Genomic DNA, 16,732 nt, shown 5'->3' on the forward strand with positions numbered 1-16,732 from the left:
CCGCTACCCGCACGGTCTGAGCGCTACGCACGACCCGCACGTTCCGCGCATCTCGCAGGCCCCGCCCACAGGGGCCGGCCATCACTCTTACGTCACTCACGCCCCGCCCACCACCCTGCCACGCTCGGCTCTCCGGCTCTGCCCTCACCTTCCACAAGCTCCGCCCACCACCGGTGCTCTCGTCCTCACTTTCCCGGCGCTGGGTGACATTGAGCTCGCCCGCGCCACCGCTGGCTTTGGGGCACTGTGCTGGTCGGCGGAGTAGGCGGCCATGGGGAGCCTCCGCGGCCTGCGCCTGGTGGCTGGTGAGACGCGGGCGGCGCTGAGGGTGGGCGGGAAGCCAGCTTAGCCGCTTTGGGTGAAGGAAGCCTGCAGCCCCGTTAGGCCTGGTAGTTGCTCTGTTCTGTTACGCATTCTCCTCAGGTAGTTCGGGATCCTGATTACAGGGTAGTAATAGTGGGAGAGAGCAGGGGCTGAGCGCGCAGCTGGTAAGCAGACATGCGGACTAGACAGGAGTGACCCTCGCACCAGGCTCTGCATCCACCCAGCTACCTCCAACTTAATGGTCCCTTCTTAAGATCAGTTTCGCGACCCCCCAGGCCCTGAGTCAGTTGTTAATGCACCTGCCATTCCTCGAACTCCATTGCCTGATTGATTCAGCTTTCCATGAGTCTTAGTGTCCTCCTCACTCCCACCCCCAACCGTCTCTAGAGTTTATCCCTCAGAGAAAATTTCTAGTCTGGAGTTTCCTACCCATTTGGTATCTGATTTGGCAACAGATTTAAGGTCTCCCAGAATAGTAGTATTTGGTTTCCTAAAGTGGGGAGAGGATACATTTCTTTTAAATAATTCTACAATCAAGTGCTTTGAATTTCTCAGAGGAAAGTGTTATGTAAACGCAGGACATTCGTTTTGTTTCCCTTGTAGACATTTGTGTAATGACTTTTTGGGAGTCAGAACTTAATTAGCCTTCTTGGGAACCAACAGAGCCTATGCTTACTAGGGGCTTAGAAATCGAGAGTATTTGCCTTTTGGCTGTTTTCTAGCACCAGGGCAAATCACTCTTTAGGTCTTGTTCATGAACTTTAATAATGTGTAATGATTGATTCCTTAGTACCAAAAAGTTGTTTAATTCACATTTTAAATGAGAATCGCCTTAAACTTAGTGATTAGGATAATGTAAATGAACATTGTAAATGTAAATGAAATAATGTAGAAAAAGTTATCCTTTGCATGGCTTATTTTGCATTTCAGTGGAGAATAGTCTGGAAAACTCGTTTCAGACTGAATATTATTTATTTCCTTTAAAATAAATACCCTTTCCACTAAAGAAGATTGATTTCATTGATTTGTTCAGTTTTGATGAACTAATTTGCTTAAAATCTTTTGTATACATCCAGTTATCCTTTTTAGTAAGGTAAGCGAAAGAATCTCTGCCCTCTAGAAAATGTCTTGTAAAAGGGACTTTGACTATGGAACCAACACTGAATGTTTTTAATTAGTTCATGTTCTTGCCTTGAGAATATTAATGCATTTATGCACTATAAAGATTCCAAAACCTCTTGCAAACTTTTAAGAACTTTACTATTGGGCACTCAGTCAAAACAAAATTCCTTGAGCAATTTAAGGACAATTTGTTTTACTCCAGATAGATCCTCTAAGGATGTTATATGAGCAACTCTTTCCAAAGGATCTCTGAACGTCTGATATTTTGTGAGCAACTCCAAGCAATCTGCTCTTTCACTCACTTTTGCCCATTTTATATCTAAATACTTTCGCCTGCATTGTTTTATGTGTTTGATTATTCATAGTAGCACTCTTAGGTAACTCTTATTTAAAATAGACCCCTCTCTATTTTACAAATGAATAAACAAAGGTCCGAGGGTTAGAAGACTTGTCCCAGTTCGCTTCGCTGTAAAATGTTAAGAGTCAGGAGATGAGTCAGTGCCCTCAAATTCTGGAACTTGTACACTTTGCTTTGTTCGAGCTGCTTGTTCAGATATGTATGTGCATGTATTTGTCATGGCTGACAGGGTCTATTTGGTGTGAAATGGAAGAGTCATGGAATGCAGGTTTACTTGTGAAACTGAAGCAGTCATTCATATGCAAATAGTTTTCAAGTTAGAAGAGTGATTTAACTGGCAGGCTCACTAAAGGAATGGTAGGCATACCTCACTTATCCAGAATATTGTTTGGAAGGAGATAGTTTAGGTGAATGAAATTTCAAAAAGACAGAGCTTAATCCTTTAAATGATGGACCTTTATTTCTAATCATTTCTGTTGGGAATCTATACTTCCTTAACAAGCAAAAAGAATATAGACTTCTATGATCTTGGATTTGTTTATTGTTTTGTCGATATAGCTGTAGAAATAGGTCAGTGTTGTTAACTTTTGGTTCTTGGACCTTTTCACAGATAAGAGGACCTATGAACCTCAGAAATTACATTCAAATTTTTATGGTTGTATGCCTGTCTGGGGAGAAGGCAGTGGCAACCCACTCCAGTACTCTTGCCTGGGAAATCCCATGGATGGAGGAGCCTGGTGAGCTGCAGTCCATGGGGTCACAAAGAGTCGGACTTGACTGAGTGACTTCACTTTCACTTTTCACTTTCCTGCATTGGAGAAGGAAATGGCAACCCACTCCAGTGTTCTTGCCTAGAGAATCCCAGGGATGGGGGAACCTGGTGGGCTGCCGTCTATGGGGTTGCACAGAGTCGGACACGACTGAAGTGACTTAGCAGCAGCAGCAGCATGCCTGTCTGGGGAAGAGAGGGCGTAGCTGGTATCCATTTGTTGTTGTTCAGTCACTCAGTTGTATCCGACTCTTTGTGACCCCATCGACTGCAATACACCAAGCTTCCTGTCTTTCACTATCTCCTGGAGTTTGCCCAGACTCATGTCCATTGAGTTGATGATGCCATCCAACCATCTCTTCCTCTGTCTCCCCCTTCTCCTGCTTTCAGTCTTTCCCTGTAGCAAGGTCTTTTCCAATGAGTTGGCTCTTCACATCAGATGGCCAAAGTATTGGAGCTCCAGCTTTAGCATCAGTGCTTTCAGTGAATATTGAGGGTTGATTTCCTTTAGGGTTGACTGGTTTGATCCCCTTGCAGTCCAAGGGACTCTCAGGAGTCTCTCCAGCACCGTAGTTCAAAAGCATTGTTTCTTTGGCACTCAGCCTTCTTCATGGTCCAGCGCTCACATCTGTACATGACTGCTGGAAAAACCATAGCTTTGACTATAGGGACCTTTGTTAGCAAAGTGATGTCTCTGCTTTTTAATATGCTGTCTAGCTTCTCTTCCAAGGAGCAAGCATCTTTTAATTTCATGGCTGCAGTCATGTCCCCAGTGATTTTGGAACCCAAGAAAATTAAGTCCATCACTGTTTCCATTTTTTACCTAACTATTTGCCATAAAGTGATGGGACTGGATTCCATGAACTTACTTAGTTTTTTGAATGTTGAGTTTTAAGCCAGCTTTTTCACTCTCCTCTTTCACCCTCAAGAAACTCTTGAGGTCCTCTTTGCTTTCTGCCATTAGGGTGGTGTCATCTGCATATCTGAGGCTATTGATATTTCTTTCAGCAGTCTTGACTCCAGCTTGAGCTTCATCCAGTCTGGAATTTAACATGATGTACTCTGCATATAAATTAAATAAGCAGGGTGACAATATCAGCCTTGATGTACTCCTTTCCCAATTTGGAACCAGTCCATTGTTGCATGTCCAGTGCTGTTGCTTCTTGACCTGCATACAGACTTCTCAGGAGGCAGGTGAGGTGGTCTAGTATTCCTATCTTTTTAAGAATTTTCCAGTTGTTGTGATCCACACAGTCAAAGACTTTAGTGTAGTCAGTGAAGCAGAATTAGATATTTTCTGGAATTCCCTTGCTTTTTCTATGATTCAGTGGATGTTGGCAATTTGATCTCTGATTCCTCTGCCTTTTCTAAATCCCACTTTACATCTGGAAGTTCTTGGCTGACATACTGTTGGAGTCTAGCTTGAAGGAATTTGAGCATGATCTTGCTAGCATGTGATATGAGTGCAGTTGTGCTGTAGTTTGAACATTCTTTGGCATCGCCCTTCTTTGGGATTGGAATGAAAACTGACCTTTTCCAGTCCTGTGGCCGCTGCTGAGTTTTCCAAATTTGCTGGCATATTGAGTGCAGCAGTTTCACAGAGTCATCTTTTAGGATTTGAAATATCCTGAAATGAAAAATCCTGAAAGCTGGAATTCATCACCTCCACTGGCTTTGTTCATAGTGATGCTGCCTAAGGTCCACTTGACTTCACATTCCAGGATGTCTGGATCTAGGTGATTGATCACACCGTCGTGATTATCCAGGTCATTAAGACCTTTCTTGTACAGTTCTGTGTATTCTTGCCACCTCTTCTTAATATCGTCTGCTTCTGTGAGGGCCATACCGTTTCTGTCCTTTATTGTGCCCATCTTTGCATGAAATGTTCCCTTAGTATCTCTAATTTTCTTAAAGAAATCTTTAGTCTTTCCTGTTCTATTGTTTTCCTCTATTTCTTTGCATTGTTCACCTAAGGCTCTTATCTCTCCTTGCTATTCTTCGGCACTCTGTGTTCAGATAGGTATGTCTTTCTTTTTCTCCTTTGCCTTTTGCTTCTCTTCTTTTCTCAGCTATTTGTAAGGCCTCCTCAGACAACCATTTTGCCTTGTTGTATTTCTTTTTCTTGGGGGTAATTTTGGTCACTGCCTCTTGTACAATGTTGTGAACTTCATCTGTGGTTCTTTAGGCACTCTGTCTTATCAGACCTAATCCCTTGAATCTGTCGCTTCCACTGTATAATCACTGGCATCCATTACATTACACAGAGCAATCTGTGCTAAGGTAAAAAGCACTTTTATGATGATTTGTAAATAGGTGGCTAGTGACCCATGCTATTGTGGGTACCATGAGGGTAAAATGGGTCTGTTTGTACTCTAACTTCAGCACTTACCAGTGTCCATCTCATAGCAGATAGGCAATAGATATTTTTTGGAATAATTTTTTAATATTGTATTATTTTTTAAAGATAATTGTTTTTTATAATAACTATTACTTTCTATATAATAATTATTAGCCCAAAGGAATGAAATGGTCTTTTAAGAATGTTTATTCACACCTTCAAAAAGTATTTGCTGCCCTAAACTCCTTTGACTTAATAGGAGATTTTAAAATGAATTTATTATTATTATTATGCCAATGAAGTGGGCCATGGACAGCCTCCTTGTCAGTTTAACTCATGCCAAAGCATTAGAATCAAGAAATAATTTAGAAGTCATGTACCCTAATTTTACCAATGAGGCCCCAAAAGAAAATTGACTTGGTAAGGGTCACACAAGTACAAAGCTGGGAATATCTCCCAGCTCCTATTCTCATTTTATTTCTATTACAGTAAGTCCCCTGCATATAAATGAATTCTGTCCCAAGTCCAGTTTACCCGTAACCCCAGCAAAGCTAGCCTAGGTACCCATCTAACACAATTAGCTATATAATACTATTGCAATAGGTTTATAATACTTTTCACGCAAATAACATATAAAAAATAAACACAGAAAACATTTTTAACACTACAGTAGAGTACCTTGAAAAGTACAGTGGTACAGTACAACAGCTGACATACAGGGCCATGTTTGCATCTTTGAAAGTTCACAACTTGAAGATTCCTATGTTGGGGACTTACTGTACATTCTGCTCCTTCATTGTACTTTTTGTTTGTTCTTGCTAATCAGCCCTAAATGAGTACATGCCCATTTTTACCATTTTATGCCTCTAGTCTTTGACTTTGCTTATCACTTCCTCCAGGCCTTGCCAACAGGTTTTTATCAAACAAACACTGTGTGCCCTATTCACTAAGAAAGCTCTAGAATGAGTGGACTGCCATTCTTCTAGGGCTTATTGCAAACTCTTCTAGAGTTTATTGCAATAAACAGACGTATATAATATACCTGGAGAGCTTATACAAGATAGTAGATATTAAGTGCTAGATTGCAGAACAGATTTTAAATGCTGCTCTGGTGTCCTGAAGCGGGTTCCTTTTGGCTTTACACATATCTCTTTCTAGTTTCACAGTTAGTCTTGTTACTTTGGTACCTAGACATCTGCCATGGTGAGGGTTTTTGGCAAAAGCTACAAATCAGGGCTTTTCCCCACCAGCCCCCTCCCGAGCATTCAGAGAAAGGAAAAGTAGTGTAGGTTAGGGTTATCTACTGAAGGCTTCATTGAAACAAAAGGGATGGGAGAGTGACATGAACAAAGGTGGGGGCAGTAATGAGTATAGAAAGGGTGTTGGAGGAGAAAGGGCAGTAGGGAGAAAGGATTATCTTGGATTGCAGGAGGTAATAGAAGATAAAGTATGGCCTCTGAGGATTTTAACCAGATGATTTTGGACAAAAAGGAAACCTTCAAGCAAAAGTCATTAAAAAACATTTTTGGAAAATTAATATGGTAGCTGCTACCTGTGAAGATATTACTGTAATCCGTGGGTGAAGTAATGATGGAAATGATAAAAAAGGAATTTATCTAGGAAGTGTTTTGAAGAAACTATTCGTATGACTTTGAGACATAGAGTAATGTAAGAAAGGACATAGAGACTAAAGTTTTTGAGTGTGGAGGACTGAAGGAGTATTGCCCCATTGTCAGAAATAAGAGAGTTGGGAAGGAATTTGGCATTTGGGAAATTTGGGAATTTGGCAGAGAGGATGGTGCATTATTGAGTAGGAGATGGCATTGAGTTATAGGTGAGGATGGAACCTCTCAATTAAAGACCTGAAGACAAAGGAAGAGTAGAGTTAGAGAAATATATGAGAGCCGTCAGTTTTGAGCTGATTATTAAAACAGAATGGAGGAGCCCTCCATAAGTAGTGCGAAATAGAGGCAAAGACTGAACCTTGGAGGCCTGACATAGTGTAAACAATAGGAAGTGGCAGAGGATATTAAAGAAAGTGGTTCACAGAGATCAGAGATAAAGGGGGAAAACATGGCAGTGTAATTAATGAACAGGAGGACTGAGTCCTTGTAGAAGGATGAGATCAAAGCTGGGAAGAGGAGAGTCTAATAAGCTAGTGATAAGATTCCAAAAGACGTATTCATATGACTAGAAAGAGATCACTAATTTACAGCAACTTTAGTAAATGGGTGGGGGAAGGAACATTGTAGTTAGCATGTGGTGATGGGGTCAGGGTAGTAAATACATGCCACTTATTCAGTCACTTGAACTATGAAAGGAAGGAGATGGTATTTTATTTATAGGAGCTGTTGAAAACAAGTGAATGTTTCAAGATAGTGGACCCTCAGTGCCACTGTACTATAATGTGTCAGGAATTCTCATCAGCTACCAGTAGATGTGTAAATTGATTCAGCCTTTCTGGAAAGCAGTTTGTTACATATATTAAGAATCTTAAGGGTGGACCTAGAGATTATCATACTAGGTGAAGTAAGTCAGAGAAAGACAAATATGATATCACTCATGTGGAATCTAATTTTTAAAAAAAGTACAAATGTTATTTCCAAAACAGAAGCAGACTTACAGATATCAACAACACACTTAGGGTTATCAAAGGGAAATGTTGGAGGGAGGGATAAATCAGGAGTTTTGGAATGAACACACGCACCCTACTGTATTTAAGATAGGTAACCAACAAGGACCTACTGTATAGTGCAGGGAACTCTACCCAGTATTCTGTGATAACCTATATGAGAAAAGGGTCTAAAAACAATACACACACACTCATATGTATAACTGAATCACTTTGCTGTACACTGGAACTAACACAACATTGTAAATCAACTATACTCCAATAAAATTAAAATATTAAAAAAAAGAATCTTAAAAGGGTTCATATCCTTTAACCATTGTATCCTTTAGTCCTCCACCACCAGGATTCTATATGAGAAAATAACCAGAAATGCCATTGAAGATTCTGTAGAAAACTATTGATGCTTTTGAACTGTGGTGTTGGAAAAGACTCTTGAGAGTCTCTTGGACTACAAGGAGATCAAGCCAGTCCATCCTAAAGGAAATGAGTTCTGGCTGTTCATTGGAAGGACTGATGTTGAAGCTGAAACTCCAATATTTTGGCCACCCAATGTGAAGAGCTGACTCATTGGAAAAGACCCTGATGTTGGGAAAGATTGAAGGCAGGAGGAGAAGGGGACGACAGAGGATGAGATGGTTGGATGGCATCACTGACTCAATGGACATGAGTTTGGATAGACTCTGGGAGTTGATGATGGGAGGCCTGGCGTGCTGCGGTTCACGGGGTCGCAAAGAGTCAGACATGACTGAGCGACTGAACTGAACTGAATTCATTGGAATATTTGTAATAGTGAAAAATGGGAAATAAATCCAGCTATAGAGAATGATTGAATTCAGTTTATATCCATTGGATGTTATGCAGTATCAGAAGTATTTTTTAATTAATGTCTTGGTAAAGTGTGACATAAGCAAGATATGGAATTATCTGGAAATGGAAAATGTGTATGTTGTGTATAAGTATAGGAAGACATCTGGGAAAAAATACACCAAGTTATTATCCCCAGATGGTGTGATTATGGCTGCTTTTGTTTTTCTTCATGTGTATTTTTAGTTTCCCAAATTTTCTGTTATGAGCAAGTGTTACTTTTATAATATGACGATTTTTTTTTGGTTTGTTTAAGAGTGGGGAGACAGTGTTTGGCAAGAAAAAGGCAGTGGAAAAGAAAGATCTAGAGGTTATGAGAATTTTGGTACAGCATCTCTCAGCAAGAATGATCACAGATGGAACGGTTCACAATGAAGGAAGAATTGTGTGGATGGATGAAACACAGGTGCAGAGGTAGGGAATCTGTTCTGTCACAAAACCTATTTAGGTCGACAGCTGAGGTAGAAAGGATTTCAAATAACCACTGTTGGGAGTGGGCTGGGATGTTGATGGGAGGATAAATGATTACCAAGGAGTAGCCCCTTATCACTGATATTTGGCCACCCACCAGATACATGGATACTTTTCTTTCCATAGAGTCCCCACCCACCCCACCCCCCAACCCCACCACCACCTCAGCTTAAAAACTGGCCAGGTTCCAAAGGTTTATTTATAAATCTATTTTTTGAACTTTAATATTCTTTTTCATGAAAGTAACTTTTCAAATGGTAATTACAGTTCTAGCCAGCCCACAAAACTTATGAGGCCATTGTGTCTTGCTCGTTTTTCCTTACTAGTATTTTCACATCTGTTAGTTTCTTTCCATTGATGCCTGTAAGTATCCTCTCCTTTACAAACCCACTTGAACTTGTGACACCACTTAAGAGGAGATTTCCACATTTGTGTCTACCCACTTCTGCTCCCTTTATCCTGCTTCTCCCACACTCCTAGCCAGACCTGCTTTCTGCACTCAGATTTATCTGCCAGACTCACCATGGTTAGTTTTCGTTTCCTACTCAAAACTGCTTTTCCTGTTCCCCAAAATCTTTTGGGGGTTTGGCAGACAAAAGGACTGTCACAGTGGAGGAGCATGGATAAGCAGAGAGTGCTGAACCAGAGTGCATTATGCCAGTATCATCACTTAAGTTCTCAGCACTAGAACATCAGCATGTCAGCAGTAAGGCTTGTGAGCACTAGTTGCCTGGCAGCCAGATCCAAAATTCTATGTCACATACAAGAATAGGGCAAATCAGTGTTTGAAGCCAGAAGAAATCCATCATTTGTCAGAATAGTTGCAGCCATGAGATACCAAGTTGTTAAGGTCTCATCTCTGAAAAAGCTCAGAGCATGTTAATGTTTCAGTCTTTTTCATTTGTTTTGTTGTGCTCAGCTGTTAGGGCAGCCCAGCTTTGCTTCCAATGTAAAAAGCAAATCAGTGGTTCTCTATTCTAAATGAGCTCGGGGTGGGAATAAGAGTTCCAGTTTCTCTGTGTGATATAATTACACTACCTTATTCTTTTTTGTAGTAGGTCTACTGAGCAGCAACAAACATCTGACATATGACTTAATCATAATATTAAATGTAGTATTGACAAGATAGTTTACTTGTAGGAACTGTGCCATCCTCAGGATAAACATACATTTAGTTTTTTCCACGTGATACTTAAAATTGACTCTGATTCACAAAACAAACTTTCAGAGTTCCTTCCTCAGACTTGCCATTTCCTATCACAGCAAACATTTCAGGACAAGCAGTATCCTATTTCAGTTCAAGAAGGATTAAATAGGCATTTGTGGGCTAGCATGAGAACCAGCTAAGTATCTAGATAAAATAAATCTTTCCATGGGACATGAAAAAGGAACATTGTTTCCTCGTAAATAATTTGAGAATGAGAATGTTTTTGATTTCCACAATGAAATTTTAGTAACTCATCCATTTTATGAGCCTTTTTAAATTTTTTTTTTGATATATGGTTGATTTACAATGTGTTAGTTTCAAACATACAGCAAAGTGATTCAGTTGTACATATATATGTGTATATATGTTATTATTCAGATTCTTTTCTTTTATAGGTTATTCAGTTCAGTTTAGTCGCTCAGTTGTGTCCAACTTTTTGCGACCCCATGAATCGCAGCACGCCAGGCCTCCCTGTCCATCACCAACTCCCAGAGTTTACTCAAACTCATGTCCATTGAGTGGGTGATGCCATCCAGCCATCTCATCCTCTGTTGGCCCCTTCTCCTCCTGCCCACAATCCCTCCCAGCATCAGGGTCTTTTCCAGTGAGTCAACTCTTCACATGAGGTGGCCAAAGTACTGGAGTTTCAGCTTCAGCATCCGTCCTTCCAGTGAACACCCAGGACTGATTTCCTTTAGGATGGACTGGTTGGATCTCCTTGTAGTCCAAGAGACTCTCAAGAGTCTTCTCCAACACCACAGCTCAAAAGCATCAATTCTTCGGCGCTCAGCTTTCTTCACAGTCCAACTCTCACATCCATACATGACCACTGGAAAAATCATAGCCTTGACCAGATGGACCTTTGTTGGTAAAGTAATGTCTCTGCTTTTTAATATGCTATCTAGGTTGGTCATAACTTTCCTTCCAAGGAGTAAGCGTCTTTTTAATTTCATGGCTGCAGTCACCATCTGCAGTGATTTTGAAGCCCAAAAAAATAAAGTCAGCCACTGTTTCCAATGTTTCCCCATCTATTTGCCATGAAGTGATGGGACTGGATGCCATGATCTTAGTTTTCTGAATGTTGAGCTTTAAGCCAGCTTTTTCACTCTCCTCTTTCACTTTCATCAAGAGGCTTTTTCCTCTTCACTTTCTGCCATAAGGGTGGTGTCATCTGCATATCTGAGGTTATTGATTTTTCTCCTGGTAATCTTGATTCCACCTTGTGCTTCTTCCAGCCCAGCGATCTCATGATGTACTCTGCACTTAAGTTAAATAAGCAGGCTGATAATATACAGCCTTGATGTACTCCTTTTCCTATTTGGAACCAGTCTGTTGTTCCATGTCCAGTTCTAACAGTTGTTTCCTGACCTGCATACAGGTTTCTCAAGAGGCAGCTCAGGTGGTCTGGTATGCCCATCTCTCTTTTTTTTTTTTTTTAAATTAATTGCTAATTAGAGGCTAATTACTTCACAACATTGCAGTGGGTTTTGTCATACATTGACATGAATCAGCCATGGAGTTACATGTGTTCCCCATCCCGATCCCCCCTCCCACCTCCCTCTCCACCCGATTCCTCTGGGTCTTCCCAGTGCATCAGGCCTGAGCGCTTGTCTCATGCATCCCACCTGGGCTGGTAATCTGTTTCACTATAGATAATATACATGCTGTTCTTTTGAAACATCCCACCCTCACCTTCTCCCACAGAGTCAAAAGTCTGTTCTGTATTTCTGTGTCTCTTTTTCTGTTTTGCATATAGGGTTATCATTACCATCTTTCTAAATTCCATATATATGTGTTAGTATGCTGTAATGTTCTTTATCTTTCTGGCTTACTTCACTCTGTATAAGGGGCTCCAGTTTCATCCATCTCATTAGGACTGATTCAAATGAATTCTTTTTAATGGCTGAGTAATATTCCATGGTGTATATGTACCACAGCTTCCTTATCCATTCATCTGCTGATGGGCATCTAGGTTGCTTCCATGTCCTGGCTATTATAAACAGTGCTGCGATGAACATTGGGGTGCACGTGTCTCTTTCAGATCTGGTTCCTCAGTGTGTATGCCCAGAAGTGGGATTGCTGGGTCATATGGCAGTTCTATTTCCAGTTTTTTAAGAAATCTCCACACTGTTCTCCATAGTGGCTGTACTAGTTTGCATTCCCACCAACAGTGTAAGAGGGTTCCCTTTTCTCCACACCCTCTCCAGCATTTATTGCTTGTAGACTTTTGGATAGCAGCCATCTGACTGGCGTGTAATGGTACCTCATTGTGGTTTTGATTTGCATTTCTCTGATAATGAGTGATGTTGAGCATCTTCTCATGTGTTTGTTAGCCATCTGTATGTCTTCTTGGAGAAATGTCTGTTTAGAGATCTTTGGCCTATTTTTTTTTGGGTCATTATTTTTCTGGAATTGAGCTGCAGGAGTTGCTTGTATATTTTTGAGATTAATCCTTTGTCTGTTGCTTCATTTGCTATTATTTTCTCCCAATCTGAGGGCTGTCTTTTCACCTTGCTTATAGTTTCCTTTGTTGTGCAAAAGCTTTTAAGTTTCATTAGGTCCCATTTGTTTATTTTTGCTTTTATTTCCAATATTCTGGGAGGTGGGTCATAGAGGATCTTGCTGTGATTTATGTCGGAGAGTGTTTTGCCTATGTTCTCCTCTAGGAGTTTTATAGTTTCTGGTCTTACATTTAGATCTTTAATCCATTTTGAGTTTATTTTTGTGTATGGTGTTAGAAAGTGTTCTAGTTTCATTCTTTTACAAGTGGTTGACCAGTTTTCCCAGCACCACTTGTTAAAGAGGTTGTCTTTTTTCCATTGTATGGTATGCCCATCTCTTGAAGAATTTTCCACAGTTTATTGTGATCCACACAGTCGAAGGCTTTGGCATAGTCAATAAAGCAGAAATAGATGTTTTTCTGGAACTCTCTTGCTTTTTCGATGATCCAGCAGATATTGGCAATTTGATCTCTGGTTCCTCTGCCTTTCTAAAACCAGCTTGAACATCTGGAAGTTCTCGGTTCACGTATTGCTGAAGCTTGACTTGGAGAATTTTGAGCATTACTTTACTAGCATGTGAGATGAGTGCAATTGTGCGGTAGTTTGAGCATTCTTTGGCATTGCCTTTCTTAGGGATTGGAATGAAAGCTGACTTTTTCCAGTCCTGTGGCCACTGCTGAGTTTTCCAAATTTTCTGGCATATTGAGTGCAGCACTTTAACAGCATCATCTTTCAGGATTTGAAATAGCTCAGCTGGAATTACATCACATCCACTAGCTTTGTTCGTAGTAATGCTTTCTAAGGCCCACTTGACTTCACATTCCAGGATGTCTGGCTCTAGGTGAGTGATCACACCATTGTGATTATCTGGGTCGTGAAGATCTTATTTGTACAGTTCTTCTGTGTATTCTTGCCACCTCTTCTTAATATCTTCTGCTTCTGTTAGGTCCATACCATTTCTGTCCTTTATCAAACCCATCTTTGTGTGAAATGTTCCCTTGGTATCTCTAATTTTCTTGAAGAGATTTCTAGTCTTTCCCATTCTGTTGTTTTCCTCTATTTCTTTGCATTGATCGCTGAGGAAGGCTTTCTTATCTCTCCTGGCTATTCTTTGGAACTCTGCATTCAAATGGGAATATCTTTCCTTTTCTCCTTTGCTTTTCGCTTCTCTTCTTTTCTCAGCTATCTGTAAGGCCAAGATATCAAATATAGTTCCCTGTGCTGTACAGAAGGTCCTTGCTTTTTATCTGTTTTGTTTATAATAGTGTGTATCTGTTAATCCCAAACTCCTATTTTATCCCTCCTCTACCCTTTCCCCTTTGGTAACTGTAAGTTTGTTTTCTATGTCTGTGAGTCTGTTTCTGTTTTGTAAATATATTCATTTGTATTGTTTTTAAGATTCCACATAGAAGTGATGTCACATGATTGTCTTTCTCTGTCTTATTCACTTAGTATAGTAATCCCTAGTTTGCTCCATGTTACTGAGAGTGGCTTTATATCGTTGAAAAGAGGGATTTTGAACACAGCCAGAGACATATGTGTTTAACTCTGCAGGTGTACCTTGCTCATTCTTGTAGCCTTTGTTCAAAAGGGACTCCAGCTAGTTGTGCTGAAGAGCAGTTCTCAAACATGGCAGTGTGTTAGAATCACTTAGAAAATCTTTCTAAAGAATACTAATACCAGAGTCCTGTTCACAGAAATTGGGATTTAATTGATCTGGGATGGCCCTGTTGGTTGGTTTTTTTGTTTGTTTTTCTGTGTTGATTCCAGTATACAGAGTTTGAAATCCATCTTTCTCAAATTTTAGTGTGTGTAAACATCACTTGAAGGGCTTGTGAAAACATTTTTCTAGTCCTCACCCCAGGAGATTCTAATTTTGGGTTGGTGTCTGAGAAGTATTTCCAGGAAGCTCCCAGCTGAGGCTGAATAGCACTATTACAGACTTTAGAGTATGTGGTATTGGTTTCCATGTGTCCAGCACAAAATATGTACACATCAAAATATTGAATGAATGTGGCTATTTGCTTCTTGAAATAAAACGTTCATGTGAATGACTTGTATATCTCATTAAAAATACAAATTCAAATTCTGTAGGTCTGTGGTGGAGCCGAAAGTCTGCACATGTAACAAGCTCACAGGAGATGGCAACAACATTTGAAAATAGCACAGTATGACAAGATATATATCATCATGTGTCATTTTCTCATCTCAGTTTCACCAAAGTACCCTAGGCAGATGACCTTCACCTGCATGTCTTTGGTCTACCCTGAATTGGGCACATTTCCTATTATACTCCATTTCTTTCCTTTTCTATCCTATTCCAAAAGTATACTGGAGTACAAATGAGTGAGACTGACATTTTTATAGAGATTACATCAAATCTTCTCTGATTTTTAAAATACTTAATATTAAGTAAATATACATTTGTTCATAGTTTGTATAAAGTAAAAACAATAAGATATAATTAAGCCCATGCTTAATAGTATTTTTATTTAGAATAATTTTATTTACAGAAAAAACACAAAGATAGTACAGAGTTCTGTGTACTGCTTACCCAATTACCTCTAATTTTATCATTTTACATAACCCACAATACATTTGTCATTACTAAGAAATTAACATTGGTACTTTGCTATCCACTGAAGGAGAGGCTTCCTTTGGTTCTCACTAGTTATTCTGCTGATGTCCATTTTCTGTTCCAGGATCCAATCCAGTATACCATGTTGCGTTTAGTTGTCATATCTCCATAGATATGGTCTGTTATGGTTTCTGATCTGTGATGGTTTCACATTCTTTGATTTTCATGGTGTTGCCAGTTTTGAGGAATACTTGTCAGATATTTTGTGAGATATCTCTCAGTTTGGTTTTGCTTTCTCATGATAAGACTAGGATTATGGGTTTTGGGAACGAATAAATAGCACAGAGGTAAAGTGCCCTTCTCATCACATCATACTAGACAGTGTGATTTATTAATATTCACATGATTTATTATTGGACACATTTTTTTATGGATGGACTCATATATTTTTTACCTTGCTATAATCCATTACTGCGTTATTTACTTTGTTGCTCAAATTATTCCAGTTTAGGCTTTATCAGATCAACTTCCATGTCCCTTTACAGGCCCCCATCGTATTGATTTTTGAACACTACTTTCTGGCATTCCAGGATATTCCAGACTCATCTTGTATTTTCTCTACCCCCACATAGAATCAGCCAGTTTTCTCCAGGGAGCCTGGGTTCCTTTTATTGGATAATGGTATTTAGACACCAAGATTTGGTCAGTGAGTATGCTTATTGCTACTTAAGTGTCATTGATTCAAGGCCTTAGTGGGCACAGCTAGGAAATACACGTGTGTACTAAGCCATGTGTAAGATTTGGTCAGTGAGTATGCTTATTGCTACTTAAGTGTCATTGATTCCAGGCCTTAGTGGGCACAGCTAGGAAATACACGTGTGTACTAAGCCATGTGTACACGCATATTTATGTCTCTGTCGCTCTTGTGTCTGTCATCTATATATATGTACACATACATGTATACATATATATATGTATATATATACATACTAAAGGTGCGCATACTGAGTTCTCTGACTAATCCAGCACCACGTTCTTTCTAGCCTTCCACCCTTGCTTTTGGAACTTCTTTCTTTGACAGTGAGAAACCTGGCTGTCATTATCTACCATTTAGTTAGTTACTGTTCAATCCTGGTATATACTTATAGTCATGCATTTTTAATAGAATTGGATACATTTGTCAGAGTCTGCATTCCATCCTGGGAATCACCCAGTCTCCTAGTTGATATTTTTAAATGTGCATATATTAAAGTTGTTTGTGATGTACAGTTTTAGGGGTTTTGACAATAAAATGCCATGATTTTATTTTTAAGCAGATCATTGGCAAACTTCATACCTAGCAACATACTTGCAACAGACCTGGCAGCTGATCTTGATACAGGTTCTAGTGTGTGTGAAAGTCGCTCAGTCGTGTCTGACTGTACTGTCCATGGAATTCTCCAGGCCAGAATACTGGAGTGGGTAGCCAGTTCCCTTCTCCAGGAGATCTTCCCAACCCAGGGATCAAGCCCAGGTCTCTTGCATTGCAGGCGGATTCTTTACCAGCTGAGCCACCAGGGAAGCCCTCA

The 16,732-nt window shown here is 40.0% G+C and overlaps 1 protein-coding gene across 2 annotated transcripts in view; it reads left to right on the forward strand.

The window, feature by feature from the left end:
- The first annotated feature begins 121 nt into the window (after positions 1-121).
- FAM162A (family with sequence similarity 162 member A) overlaps positions 122-16,732 on the forward strand; it is a 40,105-nt gene continuing 23,494 nt past the window's right edge. Inside the window, exon 1 of one of the 2 annotated variants that reach the window (XM_043473133.1) lies at positions 122-305. In XM_043473133.1, the coding sequence (XP_043329068.1) occupies positions 272-305 (34 nt within the window). In that variant the 5' untranslated portion in view covers positions 122-271. Of the gene's footprint in view, positions 306-8,700; positions 8,822-16,732 lie in introns of those variants that run through there. The other variant, XM_043473132.1, reaches the window with a different exon arrangement.

The sequence above is a fragment of the Cervus canadensis genome, chromosome 7 (genome assembly GCF_019320065.1).
Source record: "Cervus canadensis isolate Bull #8, Minnesota chromosome 7, ASM1932006v1, whole genome shotgun sequence".
Lineage (NCBI taxonomy): Eukaryota > Metazoa > Chordata > Mammalia > Artiodactyla > Cervidae > Cervus > Cervus canadensis.